Source organism: Nematostella vectensis, chromosome 10, assembly GCF_932526225.1.
Source record: "Nematostella vectensis chromosome 10, jaNemVect1.1, whole genome shotgun sequence".
NCBI classification, from domain to species: Eukaryota; Metazoa; Cnidaria; class Anthozoa; order Actiniaria; family Edwardsiidae; genus Nematostella; species Nematostella vectensis.
In genome coordinates, this window is record NC_064043.1 from 13,096,752 (window position 1) to 13,107,838 (window position 11,087).

General features: G+C 38.5%; 2 protein-coding genes across 2 annotated transcripts; one reads left to right on the forward strand and one right to left on the reverse strand.

Annotated features, from left to right (window-relative positions):
• The first annotated feature begins 1,042 nt into the window (after window positions 1–1,042).
• LOC5512499 (proteoglycan 4) lies at window positions 1,043–6,271 on the forward strand. The gene is made up of 7 exons (XM_001632811.3): window positions 1,043–1,704; window positions 2,382–2,460; window positions 2,666–3,735; window positions 3,914–4,015; window positions 4,372–4,428; window positions 5,037–5,122; window positions 5,418–6,271. The coding sequence occupies exons 1-7, from the start codon at window positions 1,420–1,422 to the stop codon at window positions 5,470–5,472; spliced, it is 1,734 nt and encodes a 577-aa protein (XP_001632861.1). The 5' UTR covers window positions 1,043–1,419; the 3' UTR covers window positions 5,473–6,271.
• Window positions 5,546–10,512, reverse strand: LOC5512529 (spermatogenesis-associated protein 4). The gene is made up of 8 exons (XM_001632772.3): window positions 10,147–10,512; window positions 9,910–10,039; window positions 9,565–9,683; window positions 8,497–8,590; window positions 6,888–6,956; window positions 6,664–6,724; window positions 6,395–6,514; window positions 5,546–5,846 (listed from the first exon to the last, which is right to left on the reverse strand). The coding sequence occupies exons 1-8, from the start codon at window positions 10,221–10,223 to the stop codon at window positions 5,722–5,724; spliced, it is 795 nt and encodes a 264-aa protein (XP_001632822.1). The 5' UTR covers window positions 10,224–10,512; the 3' UTR covers window positions 5,546–5,721.
• Between the last annotated feature and the right edge of the window lie 575 nt (window positions 10,513–11,087).

Below are 11,087 nucleotides of genomic sequence, written 5' to 3' on the forward strand. Positions count from 1 at the left end.
CCATAGCTGTCAACTCACCAGCATTAGGCACGAAGATCTTGTGTTATGTCGAATTTTGCTTGTGACTAACTTGACCCGTACCCCATACCATAAAATGGTAAATTCAATTTCTCATGCCCTTGGTCAAATCAGATTTTACACTTTATCCATACATGAAAGGGCACTTATAGATATCATTAGATATACTCATTTCAGGCCCGTTTCCAGGATTTTTATTGGGGGGGGGTGCGAAATCCGAGGGGGGGGGGTGAATGAAGGGAGTTCTCTGGTAAAAATCCTGACCACCCCGAAAAAAAAAACAAAAAGGGACTTTTTTATGCCTTTGCAGTATCTTCAAGGCATGTTTATTGTCTAATTTTGCTACAAAAATGTCTGACTTATGGATTGGTGACATACCAGAGTGATCTAGCTGCTGCTTTCTCTACAAATAGCACTTCAATTGAGAAACGAAAGTGGTCCTTCAACCGTTGTGTGGGGGGGTGCGTTCGCACCCCGTGCACCCCTTGGGTACGGGCCTGCTTTATTGTCGTATTTGGCTACATACCAGAGTGATCTAGCTTATGCTTTATAACTTTGTATACAAATAGCACTTCTATTGATAACCGAAAGTGGACCTTCGGCCATTGTGGGGGGTTGCGTTTGCACCCCCTACACCCATCTTGGCAAGCACCTGCATTTCCACCTGGGTTTTATTCTCCTATAAAGGACAAAAACAATTTTTAACCTTGAGCCCATGCCAAAGAGCAAGCACATGGGAGTCAAGGGGAATTCGAGGAAGGGCAATAGGCTTGGACACGATACCTGTCTGGGGATGAAAAAAGGGGATGTGTCAACTTTCCATATTTACTCAAATACGTGCCTCACTCGAATAAATGCCCCCAACTAATATAAATGCGCCCAGTTGAACCAAAACTATTAAAAAACGCCTCACACGAATAAGAGCCCTCCCCCCCTTTTCCCCCCAAGTTTAATGAGTATTAATGAAGGAAAGTTCAAAAGCTGCTCCAAGTTGTGATAATGGTATATAGACAAAGAAACACTATGGAGTAGTAAAGACTGATATTAAAAAGAAACAAAAACATGATTCCACCTTTAATAAGCCCTCCTTCGAATAAGCGCCTCCGCATAAGAAGAGCCCCGTCTTAGAGTCGAAAAATTCATCGAGTTACCGTAAGAAGGGGACACTATATAAATAGCTACATAAAGTATTAATACGGAGGGATGCATATGACCGCTGACCATGCGCAGACTCACTTCCTGGGTCATTACGCACTAATCCACAATATTCTAGCGTGGAACTAAAGAAAACAATTCGGAAATCCTCTTCTAAATGGTGCCTTTTCTTCCTGATAACTTCCTGATAACAGGATAGGCTCAAGGATGAGTAATTACTAAATATCCTGGAAAAATAATCCAGCAATGCATCTAAAAACTGGTAAAAAAATGTATGGAATGACTGCCAACTCGTCGATTGACTGTCCCAAATTTCTGACATATTCTGGCTATTCCGAGTCCGATGATCGGTATTTCTGTGATTTTACGGACTGGGCGTATGGCATTTTCGCATTACTGGGGCTATTGGCTATTATGGCTCCTGTGTTATTGATTATTTGCTGTATTGTGAGACGGAAGAATAACAAGAGATTGAGGAGATTGACCAGCTCAGATCATTCAGACTATATGAGCAGCACACTCCCTTATCAGGTAAGGATCATTCATGCTGGGTACCTTATCAGGTAAGGATCATTCATGCTGGGTACCTTATCAGGTAAGGATCATTCATGCTGGGTACCTTATCAGGTAAGGATCATTCATGCTGGGTACCTTATCAAGTAAGGATCATTCAGTTTGTGTACCTTATCAGGTAAGGATCATTCAGACTGTGTACCTTATCAGGTAAGGATCATTCAGACTGTGTACCTTATCAGGTAAGGATCATTCATGCTGGGTACCTTATCAGGTAAGGATCATTCAGTTTGTGTACCTTATCAGGTAAGGATCATTCAGACTGTGTACCTTATCAGGTAAGGATCATTCAGACTGTGTAGTGTACCTTATTAAGTAAGGATAATTCAGAATGTGTAAGGTTCAGACTGTGTACCTTATCAGGTAAGGATCATTCAAACTATGTGAGCAGCACACTCCCTTATTTGGTAAGGATCATTCGGACCATGTGAGAAGCACACTCCCTTATTAGATAAGGATCATTGGGCACATATCATAAGGAACACTTTGGTGACAAAGGGAACAAAGAACCAAGGGTGGCTAATAGATTTACCACTGTAAATAAATGATTTTTTAATCTTCATGTTACAATCAGTAGGAGAGTTTGGTATTTTTTAATAAAAAAAATCCTTAAGCTATTTATTTTATTTTTCTAGCCTTTGAAACAGGACAACAGGCAAGCCAAATATAATTATGGAGCAGTGGAACACAGCGAGAGGACAGAGTCGCCTCCGTGTGAGTGTTTAAATGTTTATCTTGACAGTTTCACCAGTGCCATTACAAGACTTTGTATCACCAAAACCAAGACCTTTAAAAAATATTTTTTTGAGAATTAGTTGCTAGAAGTTGCACTAACAGCAGAGACATTGTTACTTTTATTTAATTTTGAAAGCGTGCATCTTTTTACCATTTGACCTTTTTCTGTCTTTTTTCTTTTCAGTATCAAGGACAAATAGCCCTATAGAGAACTCAGCTGAACCATCGCTAACAAAACAAGACAGCACTAGTATTGCATCAAGCAAAGCAAGCATGTTCCCTAACTTTGATGAAGCCTCACTGTGCACCAGGAATGCCGTTGCCTCAAGGCCACGTGCCCCTACTCCAAATCAGTCCCAGAGAGGGCCAGAAAAGAGAGCTGTGAATAAAGAATGTAAAAGTCCTACTCCATATTTAGTTACTGATTTTTCCACAAATGTAGACTCTAACCTGATGTCTCCTGATCCTCTGGCAAATACTGATGTCTCTTTTAAACCTGCCAAGAAATTTACAAAAGACCAACAGAATGTATTACCCTCAGAGGTCCCCATCTATGCACAACTGGAAGACCCTGAAGAGAGACAGCCCATGTTGCAACCACAACCACAGACTGGTGGTGAGCCTATATACAATGTCTTGGAAAAACCAAAACAGACAACAGGTGGTGAGCCTATTTACAATGTCTTGGAAAAACCAAAACAGACAACAGGTGGTGAGCCTATTTACAATGTCTTGGAAAACCCACAACAGGCTACTGAAAAGGAACCTATATACAATGTCTTGGAAAACCCACAACAGGCTACTGAAGAGGAACCTATATACAATGTCTTAGAAGACCCTTTTGATGTGCCGCAGCCTCATTGTGATAAGGAATCCCTAAATGATGAATCATCTCAACCAAGTGATGAAAAGAACCTGTCAAAACCTGAAAGTGAACAATGTTCCTCAGAAGAGGAGTCCACAGCACCAAACGAGCCTTTCTATCAAACGCTAGAGCCACCAGTACCAGAGTCTCCAGAGAAAGTCTTAGATCCAACACAAAGCTCAAAGCAATCCTTTCAAAAAGATGATCTTCTACTAGAAGATAATCCAAAAGAAGATCTGAACCCTGAAGGGTATTCCTCTCAAACTAACATACCCACTAAGCCAGAGGAGGGCGTTTATATGCCTCTTATCCCTCCAAAAACAAGGAAATTATCCACAGACGACTCAAAACCACTGCCACAGCCTAGAAAGAGATTTGAATCCAGAGCAGTAAGTATCTAACAGGGTTTTTGTGTTGTCATTCAAAAGTGTGAACTGCGAGGTCTAATCAGTATAGATGAAGACAGGGATTTTAAAGGCATTTTAGGGTGGTAATCGTTTGTTAAATCCCTCAAGTGCAGAAATATTATGGTATCTGGCTAAGACTGCTGAAACCTGCTTTCGCTAGGACTATGAGGAGCTCCTGTCGGCCCATGTCCAGGCCCTCCCCATAAATGAGAGAAATGGGCAGTATATCCTGAGAGACTCCGTCACTTCACCAGGCTCAAAGGTGAGTGCAAATGTTTGGCTGGGTATCATAGGAAAATGCTCCGAGTATAGAATTGAATATACCTGCTTTGCTCCTCATGATTCTTGTTTAGCAAAATGCTCCCTACATAACTACAAAGGTTCCTAGTCAATTTCCTTTTAGCTACTTTCTTCTTGTTTAAAACCTGGAATTTTTTGCCCATTTGCCTTTAATTTCATCTCTTTTTCAAGGATCCCCCTTTGCATTTATTTTTAATCTTTTAGATTTCACTGTAAAAGTCAAGAAGATTTTTTTAAATCACAAAAGTTGGCAGGAGAGTTGAATGCAAATTTAAGTTTATATACAGCTTAGACTTTAATGATTTTTTTTTCTTTCAGGTTCTGACAATGTATTGTAAAAAACAGGATAATGATAAAGAAATTTACAACTTCAAGGTATTTTTAATAAGATAATTTTTTAAATGTTTGAAACAACCAATAAAGAATTTGGTGGGTTACTAACAGTAGTTTCATCAAGGAAGGTTGGGGGTAGCTTGGGTAGGCTTGTGAGATATATTCTGCTGTCTTATAAGATGCTAACACCTATGAAAATTGGGCAAATACAGGGGTTTTATTTAGGCACTGCAGCCAATGGAACCGCTAGCTACTATTTTCCAAATGCTTTCTCCTTTTTTAAACAAGTCGGACAAATTATATTGTTTATGGTGTTTGTGCTTCTAATGTTAGAGAGGTTAGAGAGCCCTTCTAAGCCACACCTTTGACATCATTTGCATTTAATATTAAAAGGTAGATAATGTGCTAAAATCTAGAAATGACCATCTAAAACAAAGTTTACAGTTTTTATTTAACAAATTCAATCGAAAATATCACATTGGCTTCCCGAATCTGCCAAAAGAAATACTAGATGTTTTTTCATACTTTGGTACTATGCTAGGATCACAAAATGGTGGCTAACACAGGCTCTTTTAAGTTGTTATAAGTATAAGGGTCCTTGCTATGACAAAAGATGTTGTAAGACTATTTTTTTTTTGCCACTGTCTAAGATATGCTTTGATGGAGAAAATCAAGCCCATCTGGTCAAGAGCAAGAAAAGATTCCCCAGCATTACACATCTACTAGATTACCTCAGGTAAGGTTTTACAAATTGCCAAGTAGACAAAACAAAGTCTCTTGTAACCAACCATGTACAGTATGTGTGCATATCTTTTATAGCCAAATTGTACTCCCTACAATTGCAAATAATTCGAATCCCTGTCTTGTCCAGGAATGGCAAATTAATCAACCATCTGAATCAAACAATGACTTCCATGTTTTCACCGGCACAGCGTGAACCATTTGACTGCTCATAGTGAGGATATTGGATAGATCAAGGGTATAATTGATAATAGTATGAGCTAACAACAAAAGACTTGTTCTTATTTCAGGGAAAACAAAGACATGTTGCCTTGTACACTGCGGAGCAGCACTTTGGAAGAGTAATAAATATTGGCAAGACATATTAGGCAGGGCTATACAATGAGTATAAATATACAGTAATAACCAAAGAAACAGGTTGACTAAAGTGCTATTTAATTATTTTTTTTTTTTACAATAAGCAAACATGATCTATTAGGTTAATATTTACACAGCTCATATCACTTTTATATTCAATTATCTTTGAGCTTATTGTAAGAGATGCTAAGACTGCTTCTATGTGGGTATGTCCCCTTGCTCTCTGTAACTGCTTGTTCAGTGAACCATATTGTAGAGAGCTCCACTGTGTGTGGAATGCATAATGTTATCACTTCCGTTTGGTAGCTGGTTGACTTGCACCTCGGTGTAGTGAGCTGGCGGCTCGCCAGAGAAGCTAAGCTCTAAACAAGAATGGACAGCAAAAATCAGAAAAACACATTGTGTATGCAGGAATGTTGAAGGGCAGTGTCATGGTAAGAGCTTTGCAATAGCTTTCTGGCCCCGAACACAATAAATTTCAGTCAAATTCTAATATTGACTTATGAGCCTTTGGTACATGTGAGAGACTTAAATTCAAAGGAAATAACCACAAACTGTGAATAAACATTGTTTTCAATAAAATATTGCATAGCATTTAACAAGGCATTGACAGCTTAAAGTTCAACTGTTCGTAGACAATTGAAAGCTTATAATAAACACTGACTCCAGACATGCACAGTACCATGACGCTGCCCCTATAAATTAAAAATTCAATGGGATTACAAACAGCTTAATTAAATGACTAAATTTATCTTGCTTATCAATAAAATGTTTTTTTGTGTGTTAACTCAGTCTATGTTTCTGTGCTATATTCTTAGGTGCACATCAGAATAGCTTTATAGTACTTCAAATGGTTCAAATGTCACATTTACAAACTTTTTTTCTTGAATTTGAGTACAGACAGTAGTACCTTGTTCTGATGTTTGTTTCTGTTGGAAGTTTTCTTCAGTATTGCGGCTAAGATGGTGAGACGGCCTTGGAGCACTGCGGGGGCATAACTCTCCTAGAGTGGGCTTTATTCCAAACCGATCTGTGGATTTACATTTATTATTTATCATTTATCATCAAGATCCGATACACCTATGGAGTTAAGATCCTGAAATTACTTTGAGCTGACAATACACATTTTATTAGGTAGTAATGTATTAGCTAGTACTTATAATGAGGGTGAGTACTTACGAGGATCATCAGATCTTTCTTTTCGTCTGTGTTCAACATGGCTGTTTATAATAGATTGAGCCTATATAAAAAAATATTGATTATACCTTGTACAGAGGATTCCACGTTTATCCTTGTAATACTAATTAATAACTATAGCAAGAAAAACAAAGTGAATACTTATAGTCGGGGAGGACATTTTACTTAAAGGGAAGCTTAAATTTTTCCAGGGTATGCTTGAATACCTTCTGCTGGCATAATATCCTGTCTGGATCTGTGGAGAGCTCTGTATTAGCAATGTTGTTCTTAATGGCCTGTTGGACAAAAAATATCAAATTAAAACTCTACTCAGGGGGGGGGAGGACAGCAATTGTCAGATCCATATATTATCTATATACATGAATTTACAATGTTAATTTTTGGAGGACCATAGCAAAGGAGCTAACGGATCGGCATTCCTTGTCTCTCGTGGGAGCGAATTCCAGAGTGTTCCGCCGCTGTACTCCAATGTTCTCTTTCCATAATTATGTTTTGTCCTCTGTAACACGAGATCGTTCTTTGCTTGGCGAGTGTTCTTTAAGTGAACGTCAGAAAAGCTCTTGATTTTAGCCCTGAGGTAGTCTGGAGCCATTCCATTAAGGGCTTTAAATACCATCGTACACTTGATTCTCCTAGCTCATTTAGTGAAAGGCTCTATGTTGAGCTCTTCAAATAGCGCCATCGAGTGATCGTACCATTTCTTGTCAGCTATTATTCGTGCTGCCTGTTTTGAAGTAAGAGCATCGTATTGTCGTGCTCTATGAGATTATCCCCCAAACTGTTATACAGTAATCCATTAGAAGCTGTATTAGAGCATTGAAGAACATTTTTCTTGCTGTCATTGACAGGAAGTGCTTTGTTCTACGGAGAAGCCCCAGGCGTACCCGGATCTTTTTGGAGACATTCGCTGCTTCTTCCATGATAGCGTGTTTTCTATTTGCACTCCAAGTAATTTTGTAGATGTTACAGTTTCAAGAGTCTTACCGTTAAATTGGACTTCTAGATTGCATCCGGATTTTTGTAGTTAACATAATTTGGAGGCACTGCATACGATCATAACTTTTGTTTTTTCGTTGTTCAACGCCATCTGATTTTCCCTGGCCCAGATGTTTATAGAGGCCAGCTCATTTTGTAGGGTATTTTGAACATCCAAAAGTGATTTCCCACTAGCTATTTAAGTCGTATCATCAGCATACATCATGGCGGAGCTATTATGTGTTTGCAGAGGTAGGTCATTTATAAAGATGATAAAGAGGAGTGGTCCAAGCATAGAGCCTTGTATCTCAGCAAATAAACCTAAAAGGGTGTACTGTAGATATATTTTAGGTCAGATCATTTTCAAATGATGTTTGTGCATTTTGGTTTTTTTGTTTTTATACATCTCCCCATTGGGAACCAAAAAATGGATATTTTTAATGCGGTTTGTTCTCTCAAGAAACTGTATAAGAGGACTTCTGTGAATAATTTAGTTACTATTCCAGGTTGGATCTGACTACTAGAGGTGCATGTTTCATTTCGGAATTATTTTACAAAAGTTGATGAGTGTTTTCCTTACTGAGTGGAGTTATTCTAAAGGCAGGCATTTACTAACAAACTGATTTTTTTTGGTTTATGACAATAGAGGTGGATCCAGGAGCCCAAAAAAGGGGAGCCAAAGCAAGTTTTTAATGAGGGGATGGGGGGATTCATTGTTCTTGTGTTGATTTCCTTATATTTCTTGTAAAATATCTGAACATAGGGGCTGGGTTCGCTCCGGCCACCCCTTGATCTGGCCCTGGCAAGAGCTAACCTTAATACACTGATCTTGTCACTCACCATTGATGCGGTTGATCTGGCATGTGCTGGTAGTTGCGCTTGGTAACCTGTGTCCGTAAAATCTAGTTCATCATCTGTACGCACCTTCTTAACCCTGAAACAACAAAACTGACTGTAATTATTCATCATTTTGACTTGTTTGTTTGTTGCTCAGCTACTTTAAATCGTTTATCTATTTTATGGAAACTGTCTTCTGCTACACAATTTTTCTGACCTCTGTCACATTTTGAGCTTACTAAATGACTGCATACCCAGGCCATGCATTCCTTTGTCTGAATCAGTCAATCAGAATTTTTGTTAGACATGCTCTGATTGGTTTATTGGCAGTATGTTTAAAAAAACTCTAATGCATTATAAACAGACTATTATGCTCAGGAAATGTAACACTATTTTGTGGTTCCCCATCACTTGCTTAAAATACAAATCTGATTGCTAAGCGCTTAAAATATGGTGAGTTAAAATAAATTTCGAAGAGTTGTCCTATTGCCCAGAATATAATAGGTAGGTAGGGAATAAAGCTTTCCTTCCCTTGTTCCTGAAGATACAAAAGCACTATTTAACGATGAAAGAGGTATGAATTGCTTACTGGTAAGCATCGTATAGACTCATTCTCACTCTCTGTTTTTTTTTTGGTATAGCCTGGTACTCACACGGTTTGTTTGGTATAGACTGGTACTCACACGGTTTGTTTGGTATAGACTGGTACTCACACGGTTTGTTTGGTATAGACTGGTACTCACACGGTTTGTTTGGTATAGACTGGTACTCACACGGTTTGTTTGGTATAGACTGGTACTCACACGGTTTGTTTGGTATAGACTGGTACTCACACGGTTTGTTTGGTATAGACTGGTACTCACACGGTTTGTTTGGTATAGACTGGTACTCACACGGTTTGTTTGGTATAGACTGGTACTCACATGGTTTGTTTGGTATAGACTGGTACTCACACGGTTTGTTTGGTATAGACTGGTACTCACACGGTTTGTTTGGTATAGACTGGTACTCACACGGTTTGTTTGGTATAGACTGGTACTCACACTATGTATGGAACAGACTTGTACTCACACTCTGTTTGTCAATAAGGTATATATTTTCTCCACTAGTAGGGCAGCTGCTCCTGGTTTGCAGTGGATTGTACCATCTATAACCTCCTTAGGAATTCCAAAACCTTGACGCTGAAAGAACTTCAAAAGCAACAGAATAAGCAACCAAAAGGTAAAACAACAGTACTTCTTAGGGGGCTACTCCTTTTAAGAAAGGACGCAATTTATTTTTGTAGACTTACGATTTTTAAAACGGAATCGAACAAAAGATCATAAGAAAGTGATGATAACTGGTTTATTTTTAAAAAAAATTAAAAATTCATCGACACAGATAAAAGAAAGGACATTTCAATGAAGTTCTTCATACCGTTTGAAGCTGTGACCAGTTGCCCATTTTGGTGGCTAAAGAAGCGCCATTGTCGTACGAGTGCATTTGAATCTCTTGCGGATAATACCACGAGAATATCTCAGCTACCAAACAGCCATTAGAAAAATCCCTAAAAGAAATATAAGGTCTATTACAACAATATTTCAGCGATCATCATAAAGCTTAAATATCTGATGTTTAATGCCTGCTTGACGGTGAAATTATGATCCAAAATACCTTTTAGTATTCTTGACTGGATGAGAAAGGTCTAAGCTTTGGATCCACTTAAGTATTTCTCTTGGGAGACCGCTCATCCTGATATTTCACCTAGATTTCTGGACTTGTTCGTGACCAATATGGCTTACCCGGAGGCGAAGGTAAATGCTAACGTAGCCATGGTAACCTGGTATCGTGGGCTCAGCCCTACATCGAGAATAAATTTAGCAATAAACAAAACCACGTGCGCTTTAAAAAGGGAGAAATAACATCGATCTCCGAGCGTCTGATAATTAGGCTAGATATAATTGTTTTTAAAACTTTTTTGTATATCTATGATCAGTCATTTTGTTTTTCTCTTTTTTAAGATTTCGTGATTCCTACACACGTTCTTCAATACTCTATTGATACTGTATTTGGAATATTTCACGATGGATTTAAAGATTTGTTTGTAGTCTAAATTCGACAAACAATGGCGGACGAGAGGGAGGGCAGGGGGGGAGGGGGGGGCTATTACTATTTGAGGCAGTCGTGTAGGAGTGTTTTCAAGCGCTTCGCGTTGTTTTCGTAGAAAGTCTGATTTTGTCTTCATCTTTTGTCATCTTCCCAACCAGCAAAAAACGGGCTGCGGAACAGATATTTTGCGGAACAGATCCGTTTTGTTCCCTTGGAGTTACTGTATTATTGTCCGTTAATAATATCCCTTAATTCCGCCATTCTTGATCCTTATAATAATAATTAATAATAATAGGTCTTTTCAAGAATAAGATATTGCTATTAACAATAACTCTCAAAATTTAATGCCCGCAATCTGCAAACAAGAAAGTAAACAGTTTTCGTTGTTGTCACGAAATAAATTCTGCATAGAAAGTAAAACACATTTATAAGCCTTTCAAAGAGGGCTTTTTCATATGCACAGGTACCTATGACATGACTTTTTTGTTTGTTTGACTTCTTTTTTA

Excerpts from the sequence above, each read along its gene's own strand:
- LOC5512499 (XM_001632811.3), top strand. The coding sequence starts at position 1,420 with ATGCATCTAAAAACTGGTAAAAAAATGTATGGAATGACTGCCAACTCG. Across the intron at positions 1,705-2,381 it reads GCAGCACACTCCCTTATCAG|CCTTTGAAACAGGACAACAG; the intron begins GTAAGGATCATT and ends TTATTTTTCTAG. Across the intron at positions 4,016-4,371 it reads TCACTTCACCAGGCTCAAAG|GTTCTGACAATGTATTGTAA; the intron begins GTGAGTGCAAAT and ends TTTTTCTTTCAG.
- LOC5512529 (XM_001632772.3), bottom strand. The coding sequence starts at position 10,223 with ATGAGCGGTCTCCCAAGAGAAATACTTAAGTGGATCCAAAGCTTAGAC. Across the intron at positions 6,957-8,496 it reads CCAGATCAACCGCATCAATG|GCCATTAAGAACAACATTGC; the intron begins GTGAGTGACAAG and ends TTTGTCCAACAG. Across the intron at positions 6,515-6,663 it reads AGAAAGATCTGATGATCCTC|ATCGGTTTGGAATAAAGCCC; the intron begins GTAAGTACTCAC and ends GTAAATCCACAG.